The following is a 14,617-nucleotide window of genomic DNA, read 5'->3' as shown; positions in this document are numbered from 1 at the left end:
CTAGGAGGAAGGCTGGTAAGAAGCACAGGCTTCAGAAGGCAGCAGCAACTCCAAGAGCCCACTCCAACGTAGGTGGGCGCTGAGTCTCAAAAGGGAGACCCCCGGAGGTGTCTGTGGACTGCAGGCAGCTGGGCACATTGGAGAATCTCCTCCAGGCAACTCCCCGCCCCCAGCAACCCCGGCTGGTCAGCGTCCTCCTGGAATGGCTCCTTCTCTTTCTCTGACCTTCTGAAGGGGTCCTGTGCATCTTCTAAGTTTCAGCTCCCCCAGGAGAAGTTTATTCAGAACCTAAGTCTCAAAAGCTCTCAGCTGTGGTAGTAATTCATTAACCCCAATATGTCTGTGTAAAAAAAACATGTAACTCAATTATAATGTTTACAAGCTGCACGCCTAGACTGGGCAGACGGACCACACACTACTGTCCCCAGCTATGAGCGATGCCACTTGTGGCCTCACCTGGCCACGTGGTCTGGCATCATCTTCCTTTTTCCATCTTCCTCAGTCTCCTTCATTTCCTGGTCTCCCCTCCTCCTTCCTCTCTTCTCCCTCTCTCAAACCTCCAGCCCCCCACCTCTCCCTTCCACTGCCCAGTCACAGGCTCTATCCCTTATCTGACCAGCTGAAACAGGGAGAAGGAAGGTTCGTGTGAAATCACCTGAGTTCTTAAGTGATCCACACTCCTCTTGAGGAAGCAGAATTAGCATCAAAATACAAACAGCACCAGGGCAATCCATAACACTCAGTTCTCTCTAAGGCGGGATGCTTCAACCTTGAGGAAACCGCTTCACCATTTCAGTCAGGGACCTGAACTTCCTCATCAGTGTGTCAGCAAAGACCAGGGAGGAGCCCAAACATGCAGTCCACTAAAAATCCTAAACTCACTTTGAAACAAAGAATTCTTTTTTCTTACTATCCTTTCTCTCTCTCTCTCTCTCTCTCTCTCTCTCTCTCTCTCTCTCTCTCTCTCTCTCTCTCTCTCTCTCTCTCTCTCCATGGCTCTCAAGTCTGCATTTTGTAGACTGCAGTGTCAAATGACAAACCTCAGCAGAGTCACCCACTTTCCCCTAACGAGTGTCCCCAATTCCTGTACTTTCTCTCCAAGCTCCTCTAAGCCCCACTGCAGGTGGCACAGGTGGAACTGGTGGGCTGTGCCTTGGAGACACCGCCCACTCGGCCTCACTGAGCTTCTGGAAAGCAGGCTGGAAGACTCCGTTATGGTTGTGTTTAAACCGGAAGGTTGACAAACAAACCTAGCTGTTTCAAAAGAAGCTTCCAAAAGGCAGTAGTGAGCACTGTGTAAGCCAGGGACATCGGTCTGTCCGCAGAAGGCGGAGTGGTGCTTGGACTTCTAGCTTGATTGGGTGTGAAGCAGGGCCACGAGGCAGCAAGACGAGCAGGGCCAGGGCCTCAGGCAGGAGGCATGGAGACTCACGTCCCCTAGTCCGGGACATGCCGATGTTCACCAGGAACCCTAGCTCAAGAGATGCTCTTGTGGATAGATCAAGCCCCTTACGTGGGCAGGTGTTCCTGCCGGCTCGGTGTTCTGGGAACACACACAGCTCTGAGGACTAGAGGCCAACTCCAGGCATAGATTTAAAAGCTGGGTTGTGAAGAGGAAAGGAAAGGAAGGGGAGAGAAAAGGGGAAGGGGAAGAGAGGAAAGAGGAAAGAAAGAAGGCGACGGAGGGGGGAGGGAGACAGGGAGGGAGGGAGAGAGAGAGAGACAGGGAGGGAGGGAGGGAGGGAGGGAGGGAGGGAGGGAGGGAGGGGGAGAGAGAGAGAGAGAGAGAGAGAGAGAGAGAGAGAGAGAGAGAGAGAGCAAGAGAGCTCGCAAGCACTGAGCATTGCTAAGCTGGCGCCCAGCATTGGAGGCTTGCTCTGCCCCTGGAGAATAAGTCCTTTGATCCATGGGCAGTCACTCATTAAACAGGGCCCTCTCTCCGGAAACTCTACCTCCATAAGGCCAAGTGGACCAAGCTCTCTGAGAGAGGAGGAGGCATTGGCCCTGACCTTGTCGGTACACGGAAATGTCTCCCGCCTTGTCGGTACACGGAAATGTCTCCCGGGAGAGTTTCCAAGACTGGAGTTCAGCTTGCTGTAGAGATGTCTGCCCCCAGGAGGCACAGTGAGCTTTGCTTCTTCCAGAAGGTTCTGGGTCCCCCACCCTCTCTGACCGAAGGAGGATGGGGAAGAGAACAGAGAGCACAGAAGGCTCTTCCGGATGGGTCCTCACCCCAGCCCGTGTGCAGCAGGCCCATGGAAACAGAAGGGTTACTCCCCACACACCCCACCCCCACCCCATCCCCGCTATCGACGGACACCCACACAGACTGTCTTCCGGGTTAACAGGACCTGAGTGTGCCGAGGGGCACAAAGGGGGCATCTGTATGAACACAAGAGGGAAAGTGATACAAACGGGAGCATCAAGGGCTCCAGCTGTCCCCAGCCACCTTGCTAGGACCGTCACTCCCAGGGACGGGAGAAGTCTGTGAATTTACTTTCTTAAAAACGCCAGTCTATTCCCTTAGAAATGGATTTAATTTTATTATCTGGTTAAGATGCCTTTTATGCCTGGAGGGATCCCTCTTACCCATGAGCAACAGCGTGATTTTATTGCAATTATTGCTATTGGAATTACAGTGCTCAGCCCTGATTCATCAGGCCCCATCTGAGTGCTTCGTTTACACTTTAGTTTTGGGGTTTTGTACTGAGGACTGAACCTAAGGCCTCAAGCATGTTAGGCAAGGACTCTGTAGACCTCTAGCCCTCTTTTTTATTATTTTTTTTATTGATTCTTTGTGAATTTCCCATCATGCACCATTCCTCATCCCTTCATATCTGCCCCCTGCCCTGGCAACCTCCCCACTAAAAGAAAACTAAAACTAAAAATATATTACAATTTAATACATTTATATTTACATATATATTTGTTTTTTATTATTTTTATTTTCATTTAATATATTTACTAGTAGATATTATATAAATATACATAAATTTCATATATTAAATATTTTGTTTAATATTATATTTTTTTTAATATATACATTCGAGGAGGTTGTGCTATGCCACATGGTATACCCTTTTGCCCAAACAGCTTCTACTTGCAAACGTTCATTGCGTGAGTCACTGGTCTGGTCTGAGGCCTCTGACTTCTCTACACTATCAATACTGGATCCTCACTGAGACTCCTCTAAGATATCCTGTCATTGTCTTATGTCATAGAGATCCTGCAGCTTTGGATCTGCAGGGCCGGCACCTTCACAGTTCCAGCAGTTCATAGATGGGGTGGTTGTTGGGGTGGAGCAGCTCAAAGCCCTGGATCTATGACAGGGTAGAAGTTGAGTCACTCAGCTTGCCAGCCCTCCTGTACCCATGCCACCAGGGCCGGCTCTCCAGTTTAGCCAGGGCAAAGGGCAGGGCTGGCCCTTCCACCCCCACAACCTTCAGGCCTGCTCACTCAAGCCCCTAATTCTCCATTTAAAGTTATATTTTGTGATAGGGTCTTACCAAAGTGCTCAAGCTGTCTCTAAATCACTCCAGAACATCCAAGCTTTGAATTGGAGATCCTCCTGCCTCAGCTCCTGCGTGGCTATGATTATAGTCCTGGCCACTATGCCCAGCTATTTTGTCTCTTTAAATCCTCAACCTCCCTCCCCACTCCCTATCCCCAAGAACTAAATGGTGATTATCTCCACTTTGCACCTGATGAAATTGGGAACAGAGGCAAAGACCTGTGTTTGAAGATAGGTTTGTAACACGTTTGCATGAATTATGCATGCATGTATGTATGAAGTATGTATCTATGTATGTATGTATGTATGAAGTATGTATGTATGTAAGTATGTATGTATGTGCTCAGCTGGACAAAATGGCTGACTCTGACCTCAACCAGAAGGCCAAGAAGCTGTGGGTCTTTGACCTGAAGCCTCTAAGCAGGGGATGAGGGCTCAGGAAAGGACCTAATATGAGTCAACTCCAGTGAAATCGCGATTAAAAAATGTCTTTTTATAAACAAGCATCATACATCTTATTATTGATACTATTTCCCATTAATCTTAAAAATTCAAACAGAGATAATTGGTGTTTAATTAAAACCTTAAGTATATTTCAGTAGAGAACATTTTTAAATGATGAAAATGAAAACGCAAGAAAACCTACCTGCCTGGTGGAATTGTTTTGATGTGCCTCAACTGGTCCTGCCAAGTAATCGGCCATGATGCGCATTCTACCTTAGGCACTACTGCCACCTGGTGCCTGAGTGCAGAATTGCAGGCTTGGTACTTGCTACAAGGCCCCTGGAGGGCACTTAGACACCTGCTCTTATATGAAGTAGTTACAGCTGACTGCACATCAGCCTTCTTTTATCTGTGCCTCCCCAGTATCCACTGTGTTTGTGGTCTTTAAGCTGCTTTTGTTATAACCAGATTAAGAATGGCAACTCTGGTAACAGCAACATGAGATATGGATGAATATGATACCTGTGTGTGACTCAGAACTAGCTTGTGTAAGCATCATCACCTCCTGTTCAACTGCAAAGTTCCACATGCCATATTTTGACCTCCATATTTTAACCCTTCCCTTCCCTTAATGCTCCTCTGCTAGAGTGTGCTCAGAGTGTGCTCACGACTTGCCATTTCTGGAATTTTCTAGGTGTTCCCCCACCTGCCTGCTGCTCTGACTTTACTAGTCCTTAATGCTCACAAGAACCTCCCTCTAATCTTTAACCTCTGAATTTAGTCTTCAGACATCAGACCAGGGTCAGCAGTCACAGAGAGCAGTGTGGCACAGAGGTGTCTGGAGATATGGCCAACACGGTTTAGAATTTCATTTTCATCGGTTTCAGAGCCGGGACCACAGCCACCTTGCTTAATACAGTACGGCTGTGGGGAGGGGGGATCCGGGAAAGGGGGAAATCATTTGGAATGTAAACAAAGAATATAGAAAATAAAAATATTAAAAAAAAATACAGTACAGCTGTAGTTCTCCCCATTAAATAAACAAACTCAGGATATTTTTTTAAAGTCCCATTCCAAGCACCATTTAAAAATATAGAGATTCAGGAAGAGTCCCTCAGCAATGCCTAGCACCCAGGGGAGGCGCAAGGCATGTGGTAACTAGCGACAAAGGTGTAAACCTTGCTCAGTGCCTACCCGGTGTGTACCTGGTGGATAAATGGTTTCTCCATGACACTTATCCTTGCTTGAAGAGAAAACCAAATCTCCTTCCTCCTTTAAAAACAATTCGAGTTTCCTCATCACCCGCCTGCCCTGCTCCATTACCCAGGTCTCTCCAGTATTGCTAAACCGCCTCAGCTGTAAGACTCAACCATTTGCATGAGCCAGGCTAAGCGAGGATGCTATTTTGGGCAAGGTTGCTTCTGCTAATCTTGGTTGATCAGGAAGCTTCGAGCTGGCACCTGACACTAGTGGGTTGGCCACCAACGGGTGTCAGGGTGTCTATGACGGGCTCTCTCCAGGCCTTTCAGACAGTCTTAAATATCACTCTGTTTTCTCTGAACAGGTAGTCGATAGTGACAGACCCGAAGGGTCCAAGTTCCGGCTCACCGGGAAGGGAGTGGATCAAGACCCTAAAGGAACTTTCAGAATCAATGAGAACACAGGCAGCGTCTCCGTGACACGGACCCTGGACAGAGAAACGATCGCTACTTATCAAGTGAGTCCTGGGCGCCTGCTCGCCCTGTTGCGTAGAGATATGGATTTCAGAGCGATTTCTTCCCACTGAGCCAATTATTTCTGTGCCTCATCAAACCGGGGAAAGTGTGGCTCGAGGTGCTTCTGGGAGAGCGAAAATGGAGCATAACAGTGAGGGGCCCCCAGTTCATCATCCGAGCCACCGGGCCTGCGTCACTCTTTGGGTTGTCGAGACCAATCAGAGAGATACCAGAGGGACCTCAGAGGAGCTCAAAACCCTGAGGCCAAGCCTGGCTTTCAGAGGTCCTGTGCTCTGACTAATGGTGATAAATACAAACCCTCAGACAAGATAATCCCGCTTTTAGACGTTTATCCTGATGAAATCTGGAGGAGTTAGGGCAGTTTTGTACAATGTAGGCCACGGTCCTTAGGGTAGAGCATTGCTAGCTAGTGAGCTGCAGGAGGGTGCCTGCATCGGGGTGTGCAGGAAGGCAGCTTCCTGCAGCATCTAAGACACCAAGCAGGGGACTGGAGTGGAAACCCAGGGAGCAAGCACTTGCTGCTCTTCCAGGGACTGACGTTAGTTACCGGTGCCCATGTTGAGCAGTTCAACACTTCTTGTAACTCCAGATCCAGGGGAGCCAGTGCCTGCTCCTGACCTCCACAGGCTGGCCCTGTATGCACGCGTGCACGCATACACACATACACACACACACACACACACACACACAGAGAGAGACAGAGACAGAGACAGACAGAGACAGAGAGACAGAGACAGAGAGAAGGAGAGAGAGAGACAGAAACAGAGACAGACACAGACAGACAGGCAGGGACAGAGAGACAGAGAGAGAGAAATAGAGGACAAATCTATAAAATATCTGTGAAGAAGTATTGTGTGGAAACAGAGTAGTTACATGGAAGCTATTCTTCAAGACAAGAGACAGAAGACAAACACATACGGTGTCCTTGTTATGAAGTGCTTGCACGCATTAGGACAGGTGTGCCTTTAGAGCCACCAGCAGAAGAAAAATCAAGGAAATGCATAAAATTAAATACCCAGATGTGAACGAGAAAGTAAATACAGGAAAAGTCACTAATGCCTAGGACGGGCGTCTCCTTGGGAACTGCAGTCTTCATGCTATCGCCACGGCTGCTTGCGGCAGGTACACATGACCACAAACCCACTGTGAACGCACTCTGTGCCGAGACTTGTTTTAAGCATGTAATTTGTTTCACGTAATTCGATTCTCAGCACGGTGGATAAGTAAATTGTATTACCGCCTTATTTTCTAATGAGGAAATGGCATTTGACTTGTGAATTCAGACAGCTTGTATGTTGCCGACTGGGATTTCAGTCTCAGAGGGCTCCTCCCTGGTTTGCACTGTTCTATCAGTGTCGTAAGCAAATGGTTCCATCGATTAAAATCATGTAAAGAGGAAACAGAAGGAGAAAAATCAGGATTGGTGGTTGTATTCGAGGTTGTGGACTTCACATCCGGCTGTCTTGCCCACACACCTTTTTCTATGTGAATTTCAATAAAGAAATGTCAGGCAATGGTCATGGGAGGCTTCTGCAGCCGGCCACATGTTGTGTTCTGGGGTCCCCGTCTGCTAGCAGGTGCCATGTCCCCAAGCATCGTGGTTTCAGTCCCAGGAAGATGGTTTCCTACAAGTTCTTTTGCCAAGGACTTTCTGAACCTTGTACAAAGAAGAGAAAGCACCAGTCACTGTGTGCCAAAAATGATCTGTTTTCACCAACGGGAAGTGTCTGACTGTTGGAAAATTTTGATGCTAGGCCCACAGGAGTCATTGGCTGTGGCAATAACCAGGGATGGCTTGGCCTGTGTCTGTGAGAGGCCCCACCTTCTCTCCTCACACCTGTCATGGGATATGTGTGAGGTTGCAAAACAGAGGAACCGAGGCGGGGTCTGGTGGATTTGATCATTTCTGAACTCAGTGGCTAAGAGTTCTGGGATCCAAAAATCAAACTAAGAAACAACAACCCTGTCACACAGATCTCAGCAGCCATAGTTCTCGTGAGCTGTGTGAGCTAGGACAACCCTCTCTGAGAGAAGTAGGTGCCTCTCCATACAAATCAAGATGGGTTTCTTTCCTCCAACACTTGGCACAGTGCCCAGCATGCAGCAGCCGCTCCTAAGTCAGGGCCTCTCTTGAGCGGCATCATTTTCCTGAACGGTTTAAGTTCTACAGTTTTCTAACATGTTTGACCTGGTGACACGCATCTGACAAACACAACAATACCCAATGTAAACAAGAGCTGTCCTTTCATGAAGTGTCAACGGGGCTTGGGGGATACACAGGAGATATCACATGATGGGAATGAGATCTACCAGGGGATCATCTGTACCGGGCGGGAGTGAGAGCCGGGGAGGCTGTCTTTCAAGGCGCCACCTACAAACATGAATGAATAGGAAGTGTTGTATCCGAGGCCGCGTGGATGTTTGCGGGATCCAGGGTTAGTTTATAGACTATCATCCTGCTGGGGGTCTGTGATAATCCAGGTAAAGACTCCGGACGCCACCTACTTCACCCACCTCAGTGTGAGCTTCCGCCTTAGGTGACAGTGGTCTGTATCTCCAGGTGCAGTGAGAAAGGTCCATGGTGGTGGGAGACTTTGGGGGACATTCACCGCAGCCTTTGGGGCTCAGGCCATCAGGCAGAATGAACCCACCCACAACCTGTGCTTTAATTCTCAAGGAAACTCCAACGGAAGGCTTCTCCCAGAGTCTCCACACTTCTGCAGGTCCCGTGCTGCTGAGCACTGTGGGGTTTGATCCCAGGAGGATGAGGATGGATGGATGGATGGATTGATGGATGGATGGATGGATGGATGGATGGATGGATGGATGGCAAAGCTGTCATCTTTGACCCTTTACGGGATTTTGCTCCGCATAGCCTTGGCAGCCTGGGTTCTCCTGCCCTGCCTCCCCATCCGCAGCTCTTCCCTTCAGTCTCCCTTCCATCTCCTTCTCTCCCTGAGGAGGAGCCAGGTGACTGTTGTCAGGCTATCCTTAGACACAAGGATGGTGTCTATCCTGTCCATTTCAAACTCTCTTGGGAAGTAACTTCCTGTCTTGAAGACTGAGGCCAGATTCATTCTGCTTGTGACAGTAGGCATGGCTGGGGACTGTGTGGCTTCTTCAAAGCATACATCCTGGGTCTCCACATCCCCCCAACCCCCCCAACCCCCCCACCCCCAGCTTGGGTTCCTTCTATTCTCCCAAGTTTCAAAAGCAGAGAGCATGTGGGTGTGTGTATTGACATCATAATTGCTCTAATAGAGCTGTTGTTTGTTTTGGAGTTAGATAACACTGTTCATGTGCAAAAGCACAGGTGTGGGAGACAACAGTTCCCCCAAACCCAACCAGAAGACACTCCGATGGAAGTCAAGAGGGCTGGTGAATAAGACATTACTTGAGTTACAGTTGTCCTTGACCCTAAATGAATACCAATATTAAAAGCTACCATTTTTAAACACTGCAGATAGCTCTCCCTGTGTATACTTTTATCTGTCTCACATACCAGGCGGAAGAACCAAGAGCTGCCAAGAACAGGGAGCAGAGTACCCCCATCCCCCACCCCCCACCCAGCACCCCCGACCCCCATCATCCCAGGGACCCAGGAGGCTGAGGCAGAAGGATCACAGGTGGAAGGCCAGTTAGAATTCCAGAGTGAATTCAAAACCAGTCTGAACAATCCAATGAGATCCTGTCTCAAATAGCAACTTAGAAAGAAGGTTTTTCTGCCGGGCAGTGGTGGCGCATGCCTTTAATCCCAACACTTGGGAGGCAGAGGCAGGTGGATTTCTGAGTTCAAGGCCTGGTCTCCAGAGTGAGTTCCAGGATAGCCAGGTCTCCAGAGTGAGTTCCAGGATAGCCAGAGCTATACAGAGAAACCCTGTCTCAAAAAAAAAAAAAAAAAGGAAGGAAGGAAGGAAGGAAGGAAGGAAGGAAGGAAGGAAGGAAGGAAGGAAGGAAGGGGAGAGGAGAGGAGAGGAGAGGAGAGGAGAGGAGAGGAGAGGAGAGGAGAGGAGAGGAAAGGAAAGGAAAGGAAAGGAAAGGAAAGGAAAGGAAGAAAGAGAGACGGCAGGCAGGAGATACAGTTCAGTGGTAGAGATGCCTGCCTAGCATGTGCTGACCCTGTTCAGTTGAAAGAAGGAAGGTGGGAAGGATGGAGGGAGGAAAGAAGAAAGAACGAAAATAAGGAGTGAGGGAGAAGGACTGGGAAAGACTAAAATAGCAAAGGAAGGGAGAGAAGAGGGAGGGAGGGAGGGAGGGAGGGAGGGAAGGAGGGAGGGAGGGAGGGAGGGAGAGGAGGGAAGAGGGGGAGAGATGATGGAGGGAGAGAAGGGAGGGATGGAGAGAGAGAAGAGGGAGGAAGAGAGAGAAGGAAACAGGATTGCCAACTTCTCTAAGGACTCAAAGTCAGTGCGCATTAGATTCAAGATCCATACCAGTTTCCCAACAGCTCCAAAGCCCTACCTCTAAGTCCCTTCTTCACACTTTTATCCCCAAGTAGACTTCAACATCAGATCCAGATTCCTTAGCCTCTTTCCTGAGACCTATCTGAATTGGGCTGAAAGAGGGTCTGACCGACCATAGGATCAATGACTCTTAAGTTCCATCCTGTTCTGTGACTGACTGGCACCCCACCACAGTCCCCTGCCCCAGTGCCCAGAAGGGCTTCCTGTGGTCCTGACCTGAAGTGGCACCTGGCAAGATAATTTAGCTCTTACAGTCTTGGGAGCTGACATATTAATGTAAAGCCTCCTGAAATATCACTCATTATTATGCGTTTTGCCAGCGTTTGAGTGATTTGTGAACTCCTCATTGGAATAAAGTACTGTAAATGATTCATGAATGACCAAGTTTATGAAATTCTATAAAAATATTAGCGGGTGGTAATGATTCTCTCTCACTGTGAATAGAATCTCTGCTAGTTGCTAATTTGTCACTATGGGAGGACAGGGATGGAATGGGAGACAGAGCCAGCTAGGCAAGTGAGGGTCCTGGTGGAAGGCTTGGAATGGTCTCCGTGGGAGGTATGAAGCAAGACAGGACACATGACAGATCGATGTAAAAGGCGCATGTCACCCTGACCAGTTCTGCATAATAGGAATTGGACAGATAACTGGGTGAGAGAAGAGGGAAAGTCTTTGGAAAGAAGAGGGAACTGACTTTACTGTGTACCACTGTGTTCCTGAGTGCCTACTAGGATCTTGTATTAGTTACTTTCGTTGTCGCTGCAACAAAACACAAGCCAATAGCAACTTAAGGGTAGAGGGGTTTGATCTGGCTTTCAGTTTGAGGGAATCATTTTACATCCAAGTCACTAGCGTTCTTGATATACACAGACCTATAAGGAATGTTTATTATATTTACTAATAATAAATATGTTGGCTGAAGACCAAAGGGGTTTCCAAGATGTAGCGTTTATGCTGATGTCTGTACCAACATTTTATGAACATTTACAGTATGTTGGGGCCCACCATAAATATTCAGGATTGTCTCATTTAATGTCACGAACATGAGCTCGATGCTTATATTTGGGGCTTTGTTTGTTGTTGTGGCACAGGTGCCTGACACAGACAACTTAGAGAAGGGGTTATTTTGACTTGCAGTTTGAGGAGAAATGTTCTGTTATGCTGGGGAAAGCATGGTCATGTGAACAAGAGGCGTCTGGTCACATTCCATCCACAGACAAGGAGCAGAGAGAGAGAGAGACGATACTGGCGCTCAGCACACTTAATTCAGTTCTGGATCCCAGCCCATGGATGGCGACCCCACATCAAGATGGGTCTTTCCTTCTGTGTCAAAGTCTTTAGAAACATCCTTGCACATAAACCTGGAGGTGAGACTCCTAGGTGGGTCCAAAGCAAGTCAGTTTGACAATATACTGTACTGTGTGTATAGAGCAGGTCCTTGGGGCTCCGGGGTTCTTGATCTCTGTCTCAGTTACCTTCCTATGGCTGTTCCACACCTGATACAATGACTAAGACAACTTATCAAAGACAGCTTTTAGTTGGGTCTACGGCTTCAGAGGGTTGAGGTCCACGAGCAAAGAGCCAAGGTGTGGTGGTGGGGACGACTAAGAGTTCACATCTCGATGCGCAAACGGGAGCTAAGAATATACACTGACAATGGTGGAAGTCTTTTGAAATTTCAAAGCCCACTCACTCCCAGTCACACACCTCACCTCTTCCAATGAAGGCCATACCTCCTAATCCTTCCAATAATTCCACCAACCAGAGACCAAGTATTGAAATAGACATGCCTTTGGGGGCCATTCTCATTCAAACTACCACAGCCCCCAAGACATAGGAGGACCTCGGGGTCAAACACATGTCCACATTTCCTCCTAAGCAACATACTCTGCTTGGAATCAAGTTCTTGGTCATCTTTTGATGCTATGGTTAAGGACACGGCCATAAAATGCTCCCAGCAGTCAAGTTTCATTGCTTGTGTGCCTTCCTCCTGTAATGACCTCTGCCTTATCTCTAACCAATGCATAGCTCCAAGACAACTCAACACAAGGTAACTGAATATGAAAAAGGATATTTTTGTCTGGAAATAGACCTATCTTAAAGTTCAAAACCATAAGACATTTAGGAGGTACAAATACGTCTAGGCTAGAGTGTTACTTAGGGTATTATCTTGTTTATAATGATGCTCATGCCATGCCTGGGTGATACACCTAACACTTTGTTAGGATTGAACTATCCTTGATGGTATTAGAACTTGGAAAGCTCCAAGCCTTCCACTGTGGGGATAATAATATAAGTCGTCTTCTTCATCCTCTAGTCTGGTCACCTCTTTGACTACTTTGGGGTCGCCAATGATGTCTCCTTTGAGTTCTTTACAAGGAAAATGGATGTGTCAAAGGATACAAGTACCCAACAGAATTGCCATCAGGCTCAGGTAACCAGGCTGGTACAGCCAGAGCAAGTGTCATGGCAGGAAATAATCCAGGTATTTCAATGCAAAACTTCTCATCCTGAGCCCTAGTGACATTTGGGGATGTCCTGAGCACTATAGGGTATTCAGTGGTCACATCTAAGTCTTATAACTTAGTCAATTGTAACTCTAGATAGTTCCAGTTATCTTGGACTATAGGCAGAATGTCCCCACAGGAGAGCCATAGTAGCCACTGCTGACACTTTAGACATGCAGCTTTGAATCAACATTGCTCAGAACTGCATGTGGAAAGTCTGCTCTTCAGGCCTTCTGCCCTTAAAAGCTCAGCTTCTTCTGCCTCATGTCCATCATTTCTATGCCCAAGGTGCATGTGGACACAACTATGTCCAGATCCCACGCAGCTGATGGATCTCATACTCATTTAGTTTCCTGGGGTCGCTAGTCCATCACCATCTGGGGGCACCATCACCAACTCAGCATCTATTATGCCACGGTGAAGATCTGTTCCTACTGGGAGCCAATGGGCAACAACACAGCTGATAACGCACCTGAGACAGTAGTGTGTTGCTCCAATCCTGCCATTTGGAGCGTTGTCGGTTTGTTTTCTTAATGCAGAGTCTCCCTCTGTATAGTCCAAGGCAACTTCATGAACATATCTCCTTCATGCTGAGGTGATAAACATGTCCTCAGTCACCACGAAAATCTCCATCTCTACCCTCTTATCTGCTCCTATCACTGTGGTCAACCTGTGGCCCACATGACCAAGGAACAACCTGTGTGGAAAGGCACAAACAACTCAAGTTGAGACCCGAATTTTAGAGGCAGAAAGATCCACCAAGCTTCAAATTTTAACTTTGCTTTCAGATGAACCATGCAAAATTTCTATTCTTGTGGGTGCAGAGAGGTTGGGTATTCTCCATTTGATGTGCCTCCCAGTCTCTCATCTCACCGTGGGCATTATTTGAATCTCAGCCTCTGTTGCCTCTTTCTTTGGATGAGAATTATCACAGCAGCGTCTCCTGATGGTGTGAAAGCTGTAAGTGTGGTGTGTAGGCAGGCAGTGTCTGCCATTGGGAGTCATCTGTCATATACCAGCTTACAAGCTTAGGTCCCAGGCAGGTGAAATAGGGGTAAAGGTATATATTAGAGCCCAGGTAGCGGTTAAGCAGGTGGATATTAGAGATGTTCTCTTTGCAGGCATATCTATTAGGGAAGCCACCAAGAGTGTGTCCCTCAATTTACATTATTATCCAGGAACTAGGTGGAAATCTCCACCCATGTCGACTGGGGCATAAACACCAGAGCAGGTCCCAAAAGTTGAGTTTCAACAAACTTTCCAGATCTTGGATCCTGAGGTATAACTGAGATTGACCACTTAGTCCACTTGTATACCTACACACATATATTACCATGCACCCCCTCACACACAGACACACACAGACACACACCACAGGCACATATACACAGAAGCTCTCTCTCTCTCTCTCTCTCTCTCTCTCTCTCTCTCTCTCTCTCTCTCTCACACACACACACACACACACACACACATATACGCACGCGCACACATACCACAGGCACATGCACACACAAGCTCACACACACATCCCACACAGGCACATATACAACCTCTCTCTCTCTCTCTCTCTCTCACACACACACACACACACACACACATATACGCACGCGCACACATACCACAGGCACATGCACACACAAGCTCACACACACATCCCACATAGGCACATATACAACCTCTCTCTCTCTCTCTCTCTATCACACACACACAGAGAGAGAGAGAGAGAGACAGAGAGAGAGAGAGAGAGAGAGAGAGAGAGAGAGAAAGTTCCTAAGTACTTGACTCACTACAGCTTATTTCTTGTTTACTTCATTACTTCACTCAGAATGACCTCTGAGCCCGGTCCAATGCAGCCCTTCCTGGGTTCCACTGTGTACTAGCTACGCTTGTTATAGCAGATGCTTCCTTTTGCAGTTAGAAAGCCCCCCACCCAACCCATAGATGGATACTTTGTTG

The 14,617-nt window shown here is 47.7% G+C and overlaps 1 protein-coding gene across 1 annotated transcript in view; it reads left to right on the top strand.

Annotated features, from left to right (window-relative positions):
* The window catches only part of Cdh13 (cadherin 13), a 1,029,145-nt gene that overhangs the window by 548,141 nt on the left and 466,387 nt on the right, over nucleotides 1–14,617 (top strand). Inside the window, exon 5 of the mRNA XM_052167056.1 lies at nucleotides 5,520–5,672. Within this exon, the coding sequence (XP_052023016.1) occupies nucleotides 5,520–5,672 (153 nt within the window). The remainder of the gene's footprint in view (nucleotides 1–5,519; nucleotides 5,673–14,617) is intronic.

This window comes from Apodemus sylvaticus, chromosome 21, assembly GCF_947179515.1.
Source record: "Apodemus sylvaticus chromosome 21, mApoSyl1.1, whole genome shotgun sequence".
NCBI lineage: Eukaryota > Metazoa > Chordata > Mammalia > Rodentia > Muridae > Apodemus > Apodemus sylvaticus.
Note: the sequence above shows the minus strand (reverse complement) of the source record. Positions and strands in the feature narration are given on the sequence as shown.